At 37.8% G+C, this 19,068-nt stretch overlaps 4 protein-coding genes across 4 annotated transcripts; 3 read left to right on the top strand and 1 right to left on the bottom strand.

Annotated features, from left to right (window-relative positions):
• The first annotated feature begins 67 nt into the window (after nucleotides 1-67).
• On the top strand, nucleotides 68-2,965 carry LOC135676192 (nicotinamidase 1-like). The gene is made up of 5 exons (XM_065187101.1): nucleotides 68-261; nucleotides 1,016-1,199; nucleotides 1,324-1,457; nucleotides 1,591-1,776; nucleotides 2,540-2,965. The coding sequence occupies exons 1-5, from the start codon at nucleotides 100-102 to the stop codon at nucleotides 2,615-2,617; spliced, it is 744 nt and encodes a 247-aa protein (XP_065043173.1). The 5' UTR covers nucleotides 68-99; the 3' UTR covers nucleotides 2,618-2,965.
• A 1,876-nt stretch (nucleotides 2,966-4,841) lies between these two features.
• On the top strand, nucleotides 4,842-6,259 carry LOC103987640 (uncharacterized). Its single transcript, XM_009405995.3, has 2 exons — nucleotides 4,842-5,390; nucleotides 5,867-6,259. Exons 1-2 carry the CDS (start codon nucleotides 4,889-4,891, stop codon nucleotides 5,944-5,946), a joined length of 582 nt encoding a protein of 193 aa, XP_009404270.2. The 5' UTR covers nucleotides 4,842-4,888; the 3' UTR covers nucleotides 5,947-6,259.
• Nucleotides 6,260-7,109: 850 nt separating this feature from the next.
• Nucleotides 7,110-12,950, bottom strand: LOC135676190 (adenylylsulfatase HINT3-like). Its single transcript, XM_065187100.1, has 7 exons — nucleotides 12,602-12,950; nucleotides 11,643-11,698; nucleotides 10,310-10,367; nucleotides 8,938-9,004; nucleotides 7,692-7,747; nucleotides 7,541-7,594; nucleotides 7,110-7,471 (listed from the first exon to the last, which is right to left on the bottom strand). The coding sequence occupies exons 1-7, from the start codon at nucleotides 12,803-12,805 to the stop codon at nucleotides 7,331-7,333; spliced, it is 636 nt and encodes a 211-aa protein (XP_065043172.1). The 5' UTR covers nucleotides 12,806-12,950; the 3' UTR covers nucleotides 7,110-7,330.
• An 827-nt stretch (nucleotides 12,951-13,777) lies between these two features.
• Nucleotides 13,778-18,760, top strand: LOC103987638 (adenylate kinase 4). The gene is made up of 6 exons (XM_009405993.3): nucleotides 13,778-14,017; nucleotides 16,003-16,148; nucleotides 16,232-16,351; nucleotides 16,479-16,646; nucleotides 17,695-17,784; nucleotides 18,246-18,760. The coding sequence occupies exons 1-6, from the start codon at nucleotides 13,903-13,905 to the stop codon at nucleotides 18,342-18,344; spliced, it is 738 nt and encodes a 245-aa protein (XP_009404268.2). The 5' UTR covers nucleotides 13,778-13,902; the 3' UTR covers nucleotides 18,345-18,760.
• Nucleotides 18,761-19,068: the final 308 nt, after the last annotated feature.

Here is a 19,068-nt window from a genome sequence, read left to right as displayed (position 1 = left end):
TCCCGTGCTGGGGTACTCCGTGGCGGTGACCGCATCCCTCGTCGATAAATAGCAGCGATCGGCTGCAATCGAGGGAGGTGAGGGTGAGAGGCGGAGACGATGGGTTCGGAGACGAGCGCGTTGACAGCGTTGAAGGCGGAGATGCCACTGGGGGACTCGGAGAGCCTCGTTCTGGCGTCGGAGGTAGGTCAGGGAAGGGCCGTCGGCCTCGTCCTCGTCGACATCGTCAACGGCTTCTGCACCGTCGGAGCTGGCAATCTCGTACGTCCCCTTTTCCAGTCGATTCCATCTTAGGGTTCCATCGAACTCGGTACCCTCCGCCGACAGGTGCGGCGAGAGTTGTCGGATACGTTGTGATTTACGTTGTGATCTCGCTTTGTGCTCTGGTCCGATCGTTTTTGCGTAGGGGGTCGTAAGATTCTATCTTCTGATTTCGATTTTAGTTATTTTTCATTGAAATTTTGTTACTTTTGAGTGGTTTGGTCTGATTGAAGGTTCATATGAGCGAGATTTTTTGTTGTTATGAAGAGAAGCATATTCTTCTCTGCGATTCATGTATATTGATATATGGAACACATTTTTAATCGTTGAATTTGGAACGTTTTGTGTTTTCCCAATTTTTTCGTTTGTCTGAAGGTCTAGCTTTCTAGTATCAGTAAATTGTTTCCCTTTGGCAGTTTTATCTGTGTCCTTTTAGCGTTAGTTTTCTTTTCTTGATTCGTTATCTCTGCGGCGAGAGTTTAACTTTGGTCTGAACTCAACCGGACTAAGCTCTAACTAAAAGCAAAGGCGTGATCTTTGTAGTGTAATTTGCTTCGCTTCCATTTTATAAAGTCTGATGCTTTTGTGAGTATTCGATACGAGTTCAGCCTAATGGTTAATTGATATCGATTTGAGGTTTTTGATCAGTTCAACGTGCATAGGAAGTATTTGTTTTGATTATTTTGTTGAAGTAGAAAACATTTTGTCGAACAATTTATACCTCTGATCTCATGTGATCTGCTCTCCATATAAGGCTCCAACTGAGCCCAATGATCAGATAGCAACGATGGTGGAGGAGGCTGCAAAGCTGGCCAAGATGTTCTCGGCCAGAAACTGGCCTATCTTTGCTCTCCTCGACACCCATTATCCGGGCAAGCCCGAGCCTCCGTATCCACCTCATTGTGTCATCGGTTCAGGCGAAGAGAGATTAGTCCCTGGTATTATTCCTTGCCTTTTGCATTCGTGAATGTTATTTCTTTTCAAACCTGTGCCTGTCCTCAAGTTTTAAGCTTAAATTGACAGCTTCGAAACAACTGATTTCCTTTTTAAGTATTTCTGCAGCTCTGAAATGGCTGGAGAAGGATCCAAATTTTACTGTGAGAAGGAAAGATTGTATTGATGGCTTCATTGGTTCAATGGAGAAGGATGGCTCTAATGTGTTCTCTGATTGGGTGAAAAGAAATGAAATCAGAGTCGTAAGTGGTCGATCTTCCTACACATTTGTTGAGATACATAATAACTCCTGGTTAATCTCAGATTGAGCTTTTTTGTTATTCCAGAATGGAGATGTGGATGACAGTCATATTGTTTGTTAATCCCATTGTGCAGGTTTTGGTGGTAGGAGTATGCACAGATATCTGCGTGTTGGACTTTGTATGTTCCACGCTCTCTGCTAGAAATATAGGCCTGGTTCCACCGCTGGAAGATGTTGTGGTTTATGCACGAGGTTGTGCAACACATGACCTTCCTGTTCATGTTGCAAGAAACATCAAGGGAGCTTTGGTCCATCCTCAGGTTTGAACACCTAAACTTGTATGGATGGTTTAATATTACACTCATACGACTGAGACGACACACCTTTACACTCTTAGGAAGATTACTATGACTTCTTCCCAGAGGCATGAAAAATTAAGTAATCAAAAGAAAAGCTTGTCAACAAAAGATAATTGCTTAGATGATGATCTCAGCAAGCATAATTAGGCAATTTAGGATGAACAGTTGTTGACAGCAGCTACCAATATGAGAATAAATAGCAATGACCATCTAATAAAATTCTAAATTTGCGGTGAGGATTTTACCAAGTCATTGCAGTCCTTAACGAAAGAGAAATAGCTTCAAAGAATCATGTATTTCCACATCATACATATATGATGATTCATTCACAAGGATTTACATTGAACTAAGACCTAAAAAGTCAGATGTAGTGGAAGTGACTGCTCATGTCATGATAGAGACACCCTTCAATCAGATTCTAGCACTTCATTTTTACGTCTACATTGGAGTCGACTTATTGATATCTAAAGGTTGCATGCATATCTTAATAGCATTATTAGCCTCGTGTGGGACCGTAATCGTAATCCTTTCTGTAAGCATTGCTTCTTTACCGACAAAGTTAATGCCATAACCTGCTTTTTTGTCATCTTGCTTTTGATACTATATGGTAGGATCAAAATATTACTTAGAATTGCGTGACAGTTTCGATCTTTAATTCCCGTCTCTACTAATGATGTGTCAAGCTGGAGATTTTAGTATAGAGCTCTGCTTACTGCTCCTGCAGGATGTGCTTCATTATATAGGACTCTACATGGCAAAATCAAGAGGAGCAAGGATTGTGCACAAGGTGTCGTTTGATTGATAAGCAGCAGCAGCAGCAACCTGAGGTGCCCGGAACTTACTTTATTCGATGATGCTTGGCTAGTTTTTTAAAAGTGGAGTAATATATTTAAAGACCTATTATCAAGGCCAAATAAGGTCAACAGACTCTTATCAAGGATGACCTTTATTATTTGGAATCTCATTCTCGGTGTGATTTCTGTGTTAGTGGTGTCATTTTATAGCACAATGGTGACATTGTTGAATGATGTGTTCATAAGGTCCAAATTAGGAGCAAGTACTTTGCGCAGACCAGAGAAATGTTTCAGACTTGTCTGCTGTAGAAGAACATGTTTCTAGCCAAAAGCCGCACGGTTTTGTTCTTGCTTTATACTAGTGTGCATGCCTGCTTTTCAACTCTCAGTCAACATGGCCTTGCTGTCGACTACGGCTGTGTTTCTACCAGCTCAAAAGGAGTACGTGATTCCTTGTTTTCTTTGCTTTTGATATTATATATATATATATATATATATATATATATATATATATATATGGTAATTTTTATAAAAAAAATATCCAGCTTTTATTTTTATTTTTATTTTTATTTTTCTATAGAATGTCGCTTTTTAAATTTTATTCTAATATCTGTTATTTTTTAAAAATATGATATTATCCAAAAGATGAAATTACTCTTATACAATCGATTGCTGCCACCTCTTCCCGTGAGTAAGATATCATGATCATTTTCATCCTGTGATATTTTATGATTTCTTTCTCTCATCCTGTGAGATGAGACAAAGCCAGAGAGAGAGCGAGAGCCAGTTAGGTTGGAGGCCAAGAAAGCTGTCACTGAAAAGCCAGCAGCATGTCACAAGCACCACGTTAAAATGCTCTCTTGATAATGGTAAAGGCAAAACAAAATATCACAGGCTACGTGCCCACTCAATTAAATTTCCAATCCTTTGCTGCTTTCCACTGTTGTGATATCTTTTTTTAGGGTTATTTGCTTGTGTAGTAACACAATAACAACGATGATAGTAAGCTATAATGTCTCGAGCACTTGATGAAAAGAGAGTCATTAAATGTTTCCTAAAGATATGAAGGATTTTTTTTTTTGCATTTGTGGTTCTTTTCTTATTCATATTTCACATCTCAATCACGCAGTTCTTGAATCATTAAGCATGCCAATTTTGCTTAATCAAGTTGATCTTGGTTTACTAAGCAGTGATGAAATTAACAATGCCTGTTTATAATTTGTTTGTTATTCTTCAAAGAAATAAATAATGTTTATCTGCTCCTTTATCTCCATCTCAAATTTTTCATCAATTGATATTTCTCACCTATTATCCGTTTCATATCTCTTCGCATTGTCGTCGAAGACCTCAAACTTCTAATAAAATTTTAAAGATGATAATATAAATATTTTTAAGAATAATATGACAATGAGTATCTATTTTGGATAAATTATTCAACAAAATGAAGAGATCAACGAAGAGATCATTCATAAACTAAAAAGGTGACGGTTAAAATGACTGGAACATCAAGAGTCTTATGTGATCGTCGTATATCATTAAGATTAAAAGAAAAATTTTATAAAGATAATTCTAAGACCAATAGTACTTAATAGATTTGAGAATATTAAGTTGAATATGTGAAATTACAAAAAAGGATAGAAAAAATAAAATACTTTTATCTATTGGACAACTAAGTATCACTTTGATCGAAGATAATACGAGAAAACATCAATTAAAATGTGATAAACATATATTAGACTTCTGAATATGATAATAAAAAAATAAAATAATTAATATTAGTAGTAAAAAAAAAGCAAAATCCTAAAAACTTTAATATAAAATTATAAATAAATTTTTAAATATCATAATCTTAACTAAGCATATGATTTTTTTTATATATTTCAATATCGACGGGAGATCCATATAATCGATTCAAATAATTAAAAATTATAATTTAATAATAATAATAATAAATAATTTTATGATAATAATATTATTTTTACACTTCCTTTATATAAAATTAAAATCACTCTATCATTATTTTTATTAAAACATCTAAATTGGTTAATATATTATTATTATATAATAAAACTTCATACTATATATGATTTGATATAATAAAATAAATTAAAATTTTAAAATAAATAAATAAAATCCATCCTTTTATCGTTCTCCCTCACCCATTAAATCCAACCTCATATAGTACCGTATCAATATCATAATACCATTATGTCGGCATCATACCCTCATTAGCCCATTTAAAACCACGCTATCGCCGCCCCCAAAAGAGACGGAGAGAGATGGGGAGTTCATCGGACGAAGCGGCGTGCCCTGTGCCGATCCCAACTCTAAACCCTAACGTGAGTCCTAAGAGGGCCGGCAAGAAAAAGAAGACGAAGAAGCAGGCTCAGAGGAGGATGGAAGAAGCGGTGGAGGATATGGGATTGGAAGAGGCGTGGAAGGCTGCGTGGCCGCGGAAGAGCCGTCCCGGCGGAGGAGTCACGCTCGAGGGCTACGTGGAAGTGCCTGAGGGAGCGGGTCGTAGCGCGAAAGTCGCGGACGGCGCGGACGTCGTCGGGAGGACGAGGAGCCTCACTGATGACGACCTGGACGAGCTCAAGGGGTGCTTGGACCTGGGGTTCGGCTTCAGCTACGAGGAGATCCCGGAGCTCCGCGGCACGCTCCCCGCCTTGGAGTTATGCTACTCCATGAGTCGATTGATGGAGCCGGCGGGCGAAGCGTCCGTGGCGGCGGAGCCGTGCGCTGCGCCTCCCGTCGCCAACTGGAAGATCTCCAGTCCGGGTAAGATTTCATCTTCTCTTCTTGTCGCGTAAAGATCTGGTTTTCAGAGGATCTCGTTCGATTGCCCTGATGGGAGATTCCGAGCTGGAAGAAAAGATCCGAACTTTATGGAGGGTCGTATGCATTAGTAACGAATGATTCCACTTAATGAATCCAGCAATAGCTCCAATTTTCCTCATGGTTCTCTATATGATCAGCTAATACTGATCTTTCAAGATTCTTTCAAGACCAATTTGAGGTAACACCAAAACCTGTAAACTCCAGAAAAACAAAATACATTAGCATGATGAGCTAATAATAGTCATGGCCAAAAATATGTTGTGATTTAGCTGATATTGGTTAATTTCTTTTGGTGATCTGCTTGGCCTTTGCAGAGATGCAATTGGCCCAATCCAATGCCATATTTGGTGAACCTACACACTGCTTTGTTGTTTCCTCTTGACTTTATTATCCCTTCTCTTCCTCAATATTTTTAGGTGACCATCCTGAAGATGTTAAAGCAAGACTGAAATATTGGGCCCAAACAGTGGCATGCACTGTCAAACTTTGCAACTGATGGAGTAACCTCAAAATTATTTCTTGTTGATCAAACAACCAGTGGTGCGATGCCTTGGCAGAGCAAATTCTGGACTCTGTGCTGCCTGAGATGATGCTCTCCAACACTGTCAGTCGGCACAGCCAGGCTCAGATCTGATGCAACTGAAGAAGCAGAGGCACAGTGATCCAGGAGGAAGAAGAAGACAAGTGGTCCTGAATTCTGAGAATAATGATAATTTCTTCTAGCATGTATGACCTGCATCATGTAGACGATACTGTTTCATGTATGATGTTAATGGTAGATTAAAATGCATTTCTGCTTCCTACCAAAAGTTTTTTCTGTGCATTTGTGGAATGTTTTCTATTATGAAAAATCTCTCTCAAATCTGTACATACTGGTTGTAGAGCCGCAACATTAGAAGCATGCTTTGAATTGTCTAAATTCTAAACTGATGGATGACATGTACTTTTCACCAACTCTTGCAATTAACTACTGGAGTCAGCATCAGTTGCATCAGACAAAGGAATCCCAACTTCTGTGCAACTAGCAGAAGAAGAAACCAGTGAATAATTGTGGACTGGATGGAGACAAACTTGTTTGGTCCCAGTTGTCTCTATGTAATTAATTTCTAGATTGTGGTCTGATCGGGTTTTGTTTGTATGTGGCAGGGTCTCCATGAAGTCAGTGGTGAGTCACTGTTGGTGGAGTGCTGCATGGACTCAGTTCACATGTGGTAAGCAGGTCTTTCTGATGTGAAAAATGTAATATTCCCATGGTCATGGGCTTTGATATGTCTGTGATCAGTACAAATTCTAGACATTTGCTTGAGGCATTATTACCTGCACTAGTACTGTGATCCTTCAACCCTTCATGTCATGTAGCCAATGTAGGGCAACCAAATGATCACTCAGTAGGAACCTGCAAAGGGATCTGATCTTTTTTAGTCAAGAAATAGAAGATGAATTCACATTTCTTCTGTAACAATTTTTGCCAATCTTGTTGGCTTTGGTAAGAAAATTGCACATCATGTCCCAGTTTTATTGTTTATGATGTCAAGAAATCAATCTTAGAATCAATAACCTAAATTTAAAATCGACATTATAACTCTGCATTCGATGTGATAAAGCTAAACCCATCACTAATTAATGATAGGAAAATCCCTAATGAAAACAAATCTGATGTAGAAATCAAAGAGGTAGGTTTTATTGTCACCTCTGTACTCGATTCATACATGAGTCTATTTTGGTGGGAAGAAAATGAAATGGAAGAGCTCAGAGAATCCCACCGTCTTGCACTTGCTGTCAATCTTTAATTCCCACGTTACAGACTTCAGAAATGATCGCTGTGTTTAATATAATTTGAATAAACAATAACAACACAGAGCATATATACAAAATTCCATTCACTTGTGATTCCTAATCTTGGCAGCAATCCATGCATCAGATAGGCAGCTATCAGTGGATAGAGAACAAACCAGATCTTGAATTGAATTCACAAGGTCTACGATTTTTGGGTATGCTTCGATGGGTTGCCTTCTCAAACTCTGCATGTCATACGTCTGAATTGTAAATGAATTAACATCGGCAAAATGATCGGAGTTATACTGTGTTACCTCAGAAGGCCATAGCTTGTCTCCTGTTTTCCGAGGAATTATGTGGAGATGAGTCTGCAGCATATTTAGGTTAAATCAGTTAAATGTACAGCCATCACAATATGATGCTATCTGTTGAGGCTATTGATCTAACTTATAATTGGGTACTAACATGAAATATTACTTGCCCAGCCGCCAATCCATTGTTGACCAATAAATTGAATGAATCTGCAAATTTCACATGAGTAAATCAAACGTAACCAAACACTTCAAAAAGTAATTCTTGTATAAAATGATCAGAAAAGTGCTATCAACAGAAGGCAGTCAGAACAAACGGTATGATTTCCGGAAGCAGGTGGCTTGAGATATGGAACAGAATATTTCCTATTGATGTGTCCTGTTGTGTGTGGTGGGTAACCGATGAGAGAGATCAGTTTAACTTCATATTCAACTTGATCAAAATGAAGAGATTGAGAATGTTAAGATGCCAAAAGTATCTATAGCAGGTACTACGACGAAGAAGAAACAGGAGCATGGTTATATCAAAAGAGAGTAAAACAATGTGAGGAAGGATAGTGACGAAGAACTTGAAAATAAAGCCAAAAAAAAAAATGACGACTACGGCAAAACAAAATGTAAGGTAATTAGTCTTTGTCTCGAAATGGAAGCAGGAGTTGGAGCAGCAAGAATAAAATGCTTTCAAATACATCTAATCACCTAGTTGAAAGCTCAAAGTAGAAATTCCATGTGGATTAGAATGGTCCAGAGCAGTGAAAAAGGGGCCCACTACATGAGTCTCCCACCAGTGCAAGGTATAGATCATGCCAATGTCCGCCATTTTCCCAGTCAGGATGTTATTTCCATGATTTAGATTTGGCTACACAAGTCACAGAGGAAGACTTACTATGGTGCCAAGACTTGCCTTCTTAAAAGAGCGGCCTAATGCACAAGGCGTCTACGTGGGGTTCAACAAAAATCAATTTACGTAGCGTTATCTATGGTTTCCATGACCTAAACTCTAATAAACTGAGTTGCGTAGGTGTTACCTTACCATAGTGTTAAGATTCAAAAAAATTAGAAACAGTCCAAATAAAACTAATGGAACATTCAGGTGTCCAGCAGATGCACAATCAAGCTACATTTGTTCCAATAAATAACAAGTATTTAATAAATACACCTTTGATCAAAAACCAAGGAACAGAGGTTGATTTTAAGCACCAACAATGACCAGGGTGAATCAGCATTCCACAATATCATCTCTCCGAGAAAGAAAAATGAAATCATTTGTTGATCAGGGTGAAAAGTGGAAGTAGTACTATTTATCTCATCTATCAGTTAAATGGCATCAATATATAAAACATAAAAAAAGAAAAACAGATGCTTAATCAGGAGAGATTTCTTAGATATGTTCCACCTACCAGACTGAGTAGCTTTCATGATACAACTGCTAAGAATTGGTATCTTGGAACACATGGCTGCTACCACCTGCATCAAAAACAACATGGAAACATTAGGTGGCAAAACATCCTTCTCCACTTTTTTCCATTAAATGACAAATTGCAAGTTGCTTTAACCATGAGGACATAAGTACATAAAAATGATGAACAGAAGCTTCATAAGAAGGATAGAAATCCTTGTTATAGAAAAGTTTGATGTTAAACTATGAGCTCAGCCAGAGGTACCAAATTCAGAATTGAACTGATACAACCATCCATCTTTTCTCTCGAGCTTGTCAACTTTAAAGAATATTTTACAAGTATACGCAAATTCTGACTACACAAGTTTTTAGATGAGAAACCAAGTTGAGGGATCAATAGAGCTTAGGGAAAAAAACATGACGAAGGATCACGTCAGTTCACAATATACCAATGTCATTGCAAGATTTCAATCTTGCAGAGAGAGTTGCAGACTTTCGATGCTGTCCAGAATGTTTAGATGGATGCCTTTAATCCATGAGCTTTTTCCCATGTTTTCCTTTTCAGTTACACAGCTAGAATACGAATTGGACATTTTTTGATGTTTGAAAGTTTAGACCTGGCTTTTCTTTGATAGGACAGCTAGTAAACAGAAGAAAATAATTCATTTATTCTCTAAGGAGCATACACTTCCAAGGCTGAACCAATGGCAGTGATGCAGCATGCACTGTTACCACGGCTAGTGCATCGCCAAGGCATGAACCTGGGGTAAGAAATATTTCTTAGCTTTGGTATCTATCCATTAGTGGTATAAAGATTACCATTCAAGCTCGTAAACCAAGGGACTTATTAATGAAAGAAGAGGCAAAACATTTTAACAAGCATAGTCAACAGATATCAAACAACACATGAAACTGTATTTCACTTTATTCATTAATTCATATGCTATATGTAACTAAATGTTCATCTACATACACGGCTTTAAAGGGCTGCACTCCAAATGAACACAACCATCAGTTTGGCTCCTCAAGCAGATTACACAGAGAAATTTGCAAGACATCCGTTAGCAAAGTTGGAAACTTTTATCATATCAATACGATAGATCAACAGAAGAAACAAATTAAACAACTAAGTAGTTCCACAATGTGAGATCAGCAAGCCAAAACATAAAATAATCACACACGACCAGAGATATCACCAATTTATAAAATGTAATTTTATCATAAATGTCTCAACTACCAGCTTTGACAATTTGTTAAGGAGCCTAACTCTACATCTTGCAAATGAAAAGTTAGTGTCATCCATAAGTAAAATTTACCACTTGAAACTACTCTAAGAATCAACATTTTAAACTTTCATAAAAAAGGAAACTCACAGGAGGTGGAGTTGATTCCAGTGAAGGAGCATGCAACTTTGGAATGATAAGGGAGTGCCTACACAAGAAAAAGGACGCTGAAGAGTGAATATAAAACCAAAGAAATCCAACAATATAATTTACAAAAAAAACTAGGGTATGATCCCATTTTTATTATTTGAAACTTCTATGCCAAGATCAAGCTGTTTTCAAGTTTTATTTTATGATATGCTTGCTTATGATCATAGACAGGTGCATGGCTTATTAGACATAGCGTTTGGTAATGAATTGATGAGGTTTCAGGTGGTCATAAGACTAGAACCGGTCTGTGCCACTAACATGTTGAGTTCCTAACCAGAGCCATGTAACCCAAACTTTATAATAATTGGGTCAGATAGAAAAGGGTCAGGATGGCTGATGGAGATGAAGCATTTTAACAAGATTGGCTACCCTATTACTCTCTCGGTACAATCAAGTTAGGTCTGATTAATCCTCAGTGTACCTGGAAATTGAACTTCACCTGAGCTCAATCCAACCTACCACTGAGACAAATCCTGGCTCGTAAGTGATGCCTCCAACCAAGCTATATTTAAGTATCTTTGCTTGTTTCTGTCAATCATTACTACCCCCAATATAACTTGAAAAATCAGACTTGCAGAGACTTGTTCTCTCCAGAATTGTTTTCACAATGCATTAACCTATAAAATCTAGGTGCATAAGAAATACTAATGAATGCTCTAACAGGATAATAAGTTATAGCAACCAGGCTATTTTGGATTATTTTCAAGTCAGGAAATGCGATTTAAGTAGAACTCAAAACTCTAAATAGATCACCAATTGCCGTAGAAAGGCAGCTTAGTACAAGATCATGTAATTTTGAAACAAGTTAACTCTGGTTGGTTTGGTGGCTCAAGTCCAGCTTTATGCTACTTGTAGGGTGAAAAAGATTAGCATGGTATCTAGGAATGTTTTACTTTTACCTGAATCTATGTTAGCAAATCAACCTTCTTCTACTAGGACCTGACTGATACACCCAATAATTAGCAATAAATAAGTCTAATCAGGCTAACAGCCTTAATTTAATGATTGCCACCCATCTTTAACAACACCTACTCAGGACTGGGAAAAGAATATCTCACCATAAGCCAATGATTTATGGATATATTCACAGAAAGGAAAACAAAATGCAAATAGAAGAGTTCAGAACAAACATTAGACCTTAATGTTTACAAAACCGATACAAAACTTAAGGAAAAAGCATAAGTTTGGAATGTCATAGCATTAAGTTTGGAAAATTATATTGCACATTTGCACTCAAGGAAAGTATAATCATAAAATTGTAGATATACATTACCCAACGCTCAATGGGCTAGAGTCCAATATACATATGCATACATCATCCTCATATAGCTGCAAACAATAAAAAGATAGTAAGCAATCAAGATCAATAATGGAAATAATAAAAGATCCCAAGTTGCATATTTCCAGCCTATGATTAGTGTTTGGAATGGAAGAGGTATAATTCCCATCATGTGAATATATTAGATCGAGTACCACAGTTACAAAAAAAACAATTCAAAGATTAACAAAAGGCTATTAATTATATGCCAACAATTTTGCTCTTCTTCATTCGTAGCTTTTATTTCATCTTAAGGTATATTGTTGCTAATTTTCTTCCTTGAATATATGTTGGAGCAAAATTTATCAGATAGATTGTACAACAATTTTTTTTCTTAGGTGCCTGGAACAAAAATTTTTCAAGGCTCACACTACTACCACAGCACCTCTCACATTGTTCATGCAATGTTTTAACATGTTCTCTCTTCGTCCCCCAATTGCATCCTTAAGCTAAAGAAAAACCATCTGTTCCATTACGATCTAACATTTCATTCCCTAACAGTATAAGCTCCATTACCAAAACTTGTGTTTCTCCTGAATTAGCCCGTTCCTGTTCAACCTGTTTGAAGGCAACAAACACCCAACACGAACTCCTCCCCATTAACAGACCAACTAGGCCACTCTTATTAAGTTACCAACGTCCACTGACGAATGATTATTAGTAGCTTATGTTCACTTCAGATTAGGCCAGAGTCTTATAGAAGGACTCCACTAGCCGAATGGTTCCAGTTAAATTTGAGAAGAAGAACACCAACAAACAACGTGGATGTGAGTCGGCATATGGGGAACCAAAACCCATCAAGAAACCGCGCCTCTTCTGCGGTAGATCGCATGAGAGCCTATCCTACCCTATCCCTTTCAACTAAATCCGGCATCAAGAGAACCTGAACTGATCAAGGAAAGGGAAGGCTCTACCTTGAATGCCGGGGATTCACCGCGAATGATCCGACAAAAGACGCACCCCTTCTCCCCGCCCCGTTCCGTCTCGCCTCCGCCTCCACCTCCGCCACCGGAGCAGCGGGAAGTGGAGACACCCGGAGGCGGGCCGAGGGCCGAGAGAGGGCCAGGGCCGGTTTGGGTGAGGTGGGAGGCGAGGACGGCGAGGCGGCGTTGTGCCATCTAGGAGAGATCGGCGGCGGAGAGCGTAGTGGAATCCTTCTACGCTCAGGCGAGGACTGCTATCGCCATGGGATTGTGGTGGTCTCGCGGTAGGCAGCTATCTTCTGACTGGCCGATAGAAGTCTCAGGCGGAGGAACTGATTATAAAAACCTCCTCATTCTCTCCGCTATAAGCTTTATATATATATATATATATATATATATATATATATATATATATACACACTATGAAATTGATATATTGCAATTTTCCTAGATTTAGCTTAGTTCATATCTTACAATTATTTTCCCAAGCATAAATTGGCACATAAGATCATGTGTGATGGGTATTTATTTTTTTTCATTTGCAGACATAATTTTGCACATTAGATATGACCATTGACTCAACAACCAACGGAAGGTTCTACTCAGAAAGGATCCGTTGACTTGATGACCGATGGAAGCTTCTATTTGTAAATGACCCCAAAGTCATAAGATATAAACCATCTTCATGTGTTCATACCCTCCAATTTTTGGCATTCTACTTTATGGAGTTCTTAAACCATCCTTTCATACTCTTTTACTATAATGAATCCTTTTGATGCTTCCTATGCTCGATTTATGTATGCAAGCAATTTTTGATGTGGAGGTCAACATTTTGTCTTCAAATTCTATGAAATGTACTAATTTTGGTAAATGCCTTGATTTGGTATATTGCTTATTTATATGAATTATCTAATCGTAATTTTCTGTTTAAACTCTGCTTAAAAAATTACATGAAATTATTTAATCTCAATAATAAATAAATAAATAAATAAATTTATGGTTAGGTGTTGAAGTTGGTAGCCGACCGCGTTGCAGTGTGCCTACCGAACAACTGTCCATCTCGAACTAACCCTCTCTCTTTGTTATGATGGACGGTTATGATGAAAGGTATAGGGTACTTTACGTTGGACCGTCGGGATAGAATACGGCGCAAAACCCTCGACGGAGAAATCGACCTTTCCCTTTCCCACGTCGTCGATAAAAGGGGCGCCTCGGATGGATCTTGCCGCGTCGTCGTCGCCGAAGAGGGATTGTATCGGTCGGGGGGAGGAGCGGCGAAGGGGTTGGCGGACATGGCGAGCGGCGGGAGTGTCGATCTGGAGGACGTGCCGTCGCTGGATCTGATGACCGAGCTCCTCCGCCGAATGAAGTGTGCATCGAAGCCCGACAAGCGGCTTATCCTCATCGGTATCGGTTCCTTCCTCCGTAACCTCTTTGTGTTAGATTGCATTCTCCCTCTGCGTGTATGCGCCTTCGCTTATCAAAGTTTACCCTCCTTTTGTGGATACGAGAAATCGGGAAGAACATATTCAACGAATTGGTTTAAGAAAAGTCGAAGAATATAATTGTGAAATGATGAAATCAACCGTTAGCTTCCCGAAAACAGCTAAATGGGGTTTCGAATTGCGCAATGATTACTTAGGACAAGGGATGATTTCATCCTGAGGGCTCTGAGGCACATTTAGAACGGTGTTTATGTTCATTGTCGTTATTGCTGCTTCATCTGGGATGAATATGTTGTGTGGATGTCTGCTTTGCCACTGAAACAAGGAAACTGAAATTGTTTGACTGTTATGTGGAGGAATGAATGCGGCTAGTCCTAGATGTCATGTAGACATGAGAGGCAAAATTATGACCAATGGATTGGATGGGACCAATGGCGAAATTCATGGTTGCTCGAAAAATAATGATTTACAGATTCTTATATTGTTCTCGAAAAAGTTTTGTTTTGTCGAGACATGTAAATTTTGTTTAAGACCAATATTAAACCAAAGAGTTATGAGAGATATAGGAACTCCAAAAGCTTTGATCTATTCTTTTCCTCTTCTTTTCTTAAAGTAGTGCTCCCAATCACCCACTTCGTCAAGCACATGGTCAAAGAAATGAGAGATGGAAGTGATACATCGGATAATATGATGCATCTTTTCAGAAAATATAGGATTATTGACCATGTGAATGTCAAAAAGTATTTATTTCCGGAATCAGATATTTTTTACGTAAACTGACTATCTCCATTTGCAATTTATTCTCTTTCTAGTTCTCTCGTTGGGAAGTTAATTGTAATTGAAGTTTGAAACCGAGTAAGTGAATAATAACCACTTGCAGTGGAATGTAGTACTTATTTTTTATTCAATGGATGCCCTATGTTGTACCAAGCATTGGAGTTTATGTTGTTGCAATATCGTAAATATATTTTTATTAGAAATATAAATATAAAACTCTTGTATAGTTTTTTGATTAATTTTGCTTCAATGTTATACTGTTGGGTGTTGTTAATTTTAAAATTATTTCGTTTGAATCTTTGAAAGAGATGTGCATGGATATTTATGGTTGTTTGTGTCTGAGAGGCGACATGAACTATTCCATTCGGGAAATTGATATTAATCTAGTATCCTTGATCCTTTGTTTCTTAGTCAAAATTTCCAGCCTAAAATACTCAACACACAGTTAACAGTATTCCCTCCACCTTCCCCTCCCCCCCCCCCCCCCCCCCCCCCCCCACATCAATCAGAACTAATTGTGGGGTCATGCATTTCCTATATTTTTGTTCTTGGTCATAACTTCAAGCCAAAACTAAAGCAGCTGAAACTTATATTCCAAATGCTAGGCTAAAATTTAAAAAAAAATATCATATTTCATAAATACAGTTGAATGAAAAAAAATTGATTCATTTATCAACAAAAAGAAAAATGCAACCTCTTCTTTTTGTTATGTGGCATATCCAAGGGCAATGGCTTGGCATTGTTTCCAATACAATGTTTGCTTTCTTCATTTCTTCTTGTGCGTCTTACTCTATGTTTTTGGTCTGAGCTTATTTTTCTTGTTATTTGAAGTGTTAGAGAAGCCAGATGTTCTGATACAACTGCTAGTTTCTTTTTTAAAATTTCATTATGATGACTTCACTTTCAACACTTTTGTTGTGCATGATTAAAGTATATTTTTCGCAAAGTCGTATTGGACCTTACTATAGAGGATTTATCTATTGTCTTCTCTTCATCTATGTCTAAATTATCTTTTCAGATTTCCTATTTGCATATTTGGTAATAGGAACTGTTTTTTTTTTCTTTTTATGGTGCTAATATGTGGTGACGTCACGCTTTCCACTTTCTTATGCATGGGTAGAAAGAGTGCTAAGTGTCTGTTCAACTTTCATGGGGTTTTTAACATTCCAGGTCCACCTGGTTCTGGGAAGGGTACCCAATCTCCTATTATTAAGGATGAATATTGCTTGTGTCACTTGGCCACCGGTGACATGTTAAGAGCTGCTGTGGCTGCTAAGACCCCTCTTGGGGTTAAGGCTAAAGAAGCTATGGATAAGGTATTCCTCTTAAAATAAATGAAATTTGGACCAAAAAAAGTTATTTTCATTACTGATCAATTCTGTGGCTCTTGGTATTCCAGGGGGAGCTTGTTTCTGATGACTTGGTTGTTGGAATTATTGATGAGGCTATCAAAAAACCATCATGCCAAAAGGGTTTCATTCTTGATGGGTTTCCAAGGACAGTTGTTCAAGCTGAGAAGGCAAGTCTTCTATGCTTTTTTCTCTTCACTCCAATGCTAGATTCATTGTTTGATGAGTTAAATACAAGTCCTTTATTTTCAGAGCTTTTACCTACTTTGCCCCTTCATCACCTGATTCCAAATGCAGCTTGATGAGATGCTGACCAAGCAAGGTACTAAGATTGACAAGGTGCTAAACTTTGCGATTGATGATGCCATACTGGAGGAGAGAATTACTGGTCGTTGGATTCATCCACCTAGTGGTAGGACTTACCATACGAAATATGCTCCTCCAAAGGTTCTTGGCATCGATGATGTAAGCAGATGGAATAAGTTTATTGTTTTACTAAAGCATGTTCTGTTTATGTTATGTAAAATGTTTTTGTCACAGGTCCATGTATGTTGTGTTGCTACTGTTGGACATTTCTTTTATTGCATTTGCATTTCCTACTTGCAAAAAACTAGTTGTGGGTTGGTTGGATTGGAGAATTTTGCGTTAGAGCCTTCTTGCTTATCTTCGAGCAAAAGTTGGGTTAATGCAAAATGACAGTAGGTATGTGGTTAAGGTATAATGACTTCTGCTTCTGGATTGCATAGAGCTTGAATATACATATAGAGTGTGCTGCCAGTTTGCACATAGCTTGCGGAATGTCATTATGATCTTGCCTAAACTGTGCTTCTTGAGGATCCTTATTCTGTACTGCAGTGTAGTGAAGAGATCATGGGTTCACCGGATTGACCATTCATGATTTTATTCGTATGAATGGGGTTGGTCAATCTGAACTTCAGTCACAAATTTGGAGAATGAAGAGGGAGGTAATAGAAAAGGGAGGAAGAGAGAGGGGGTGGGCCATTTGCACCCTCCTTTTGGTGGTCTTTCCTATGCACACCTTTACATGCTTTGTAGGAATCCCATGACACCCTTTGTTAAAAGAATTATTTTGACCTTTTAGATTCTAGATTGATAATCTTTTTGCAGACAGATATTCTATTGAACATATATGTGTTAATTTGGTATGTGTAATTTTCTTATTTTTCATAATCATGTTTGTGTTTAATATTTTATGATTCTTGCAAATTAGCCTTCAAGCTGATCGTAGAAGTTTTTAGCCTTGCAAGATTCTTGAAATTGCCTCAGTAGTTAATCACCTGTGTTGTACATCTAATCTCCTTGTGAGCTTTTGTGTCCTTGTGTATCCATTTCAAAGCACATTAATGCATTTGATATTTACTAGATATCATCTTTTAGTTTTGATGAGATTTGGGAGAAGAGACATGATGTGATTTACTCTTTTTCTAATTTGGTTGGTCCTAGAGAATTAGTTCTTATGTTTCTTTTGTTATTTCAAAATTATGCTCTGAAGGTGTCAGGAGAACCTTTGATTCAGAGGAAAGATGACACAGCTGAAGTCCTCAAGTCAAGGCTTGAAGCTTTCCACAGACAAACTGAACCGGTAAGTTGATTTTCCTTCTTATTATCTTCTTGATTATTTTTGCTGATAACTGTTTTATCTGTTGCATAATGGATGATACTTTTTGTAAGCAGCATATAAATTTTTACTTGGTATTTCTTGACTGAAGTCATCGGGTACTTGTATTCTTACCGCCGTCCGATATGACATATGATGTCATCGGGTACTTGTATTTCTTGACTGAAGTCATCGGGTACTTGTATTTCTTGACTGAAGTCATCGGGTACTTGTACTTGTATTCTTACCGCCGTCCGAGAAGAGACTATTTGCATGTGCATGTGTAGTCAATCTGGGATTATTGGCAATAATAATTTTGATGGTTCTAATTATGACATATGATTTCATTGATTCATTTATGACATAGATAAGTACATCAAACTTCTTGGTTGTTATTTTAGTATTAATATGTGGAATTATATGTGTGCTATTGTTGTTTATTTCAGGTCATTGATTACTACAACAAAAAGGGAGTTGTGTCTCAGCTTCATGCTGAGAAACCTCCCAAAGAAGTTACTTCTGAGATTCAGAAGTCTCTTTCATGAGTGCAAACCTTTCGGTGGCTCGTTGCAACTTGATGTCACGAATAATCAGTCAGTTTTTTCCTTGTCAATCATGACGCACATCTATCAGTCACAGCTTCAAACTACCCATTACTCTTAATATTCACTGAAATGTTTGCATCAGCTTTTTTGTGCTTCATGGTGTTAGTACAAGTTTAGTCTGAAATAAGGTTTTCCCGAGTGAAGAAAAATATTTTATTGTACCATTTATTGGAAACACGGACCCTCTAGCATTGACCCCATTTTTTTGGGGATAGAGAGATTCAAGAATTTTCAAAATTGCTGCCTTGTGTGGAAGTTTGTCTGAAGAAAAATCTTCCTCTTTAACCTGCTATGTGATCGAAAATTGTTTGTGAACAGTTGTCGTAGTTATGTTAATCAATATCAAATTTATTGGATGTCTGTAGGGCTATAATCTGATTAACATTTGTGACAGGAAATTGGATGCATTTTCTCAATCTAAATACGATCAGATGAGGTACGCATCCATAAGCTAAATAAATTTGCACTTTTATAAACAAGTCTTGCACTTCTATAGACAAGTTTTTCGATGATTGCCGTTTGTCAGTAGTCGAACTAGTCTCCTAGACAAAGATGATTGGAATTTCTTTTCGCATGCTTCGTTTGCTTTGTGGCTGTGATCTTCACAGTTGTATTGAGGCAATGAAACCCTTCTTGTAACTTTTTACATGTAGTTATGAATAGG

This window comes from Musa acuminata, chromosome BXJ1-6, assembly GCF_036884655.1.
Source record: "Musa acuminata AAA Group cultivar baxijiao chromosome BXJ1-6, Cavendish_Baxijiao_AAA, whole genome shotgun sequence".
NCBI lineage: Eukaryota > Viridiplantae > Streptophyta > Magnoliopsida > Zingiberales > Musaceae > Musa > Musa acuminata.
This window is presented reverse-complemented; position numbering and strand designations above follow the sequence as displayed.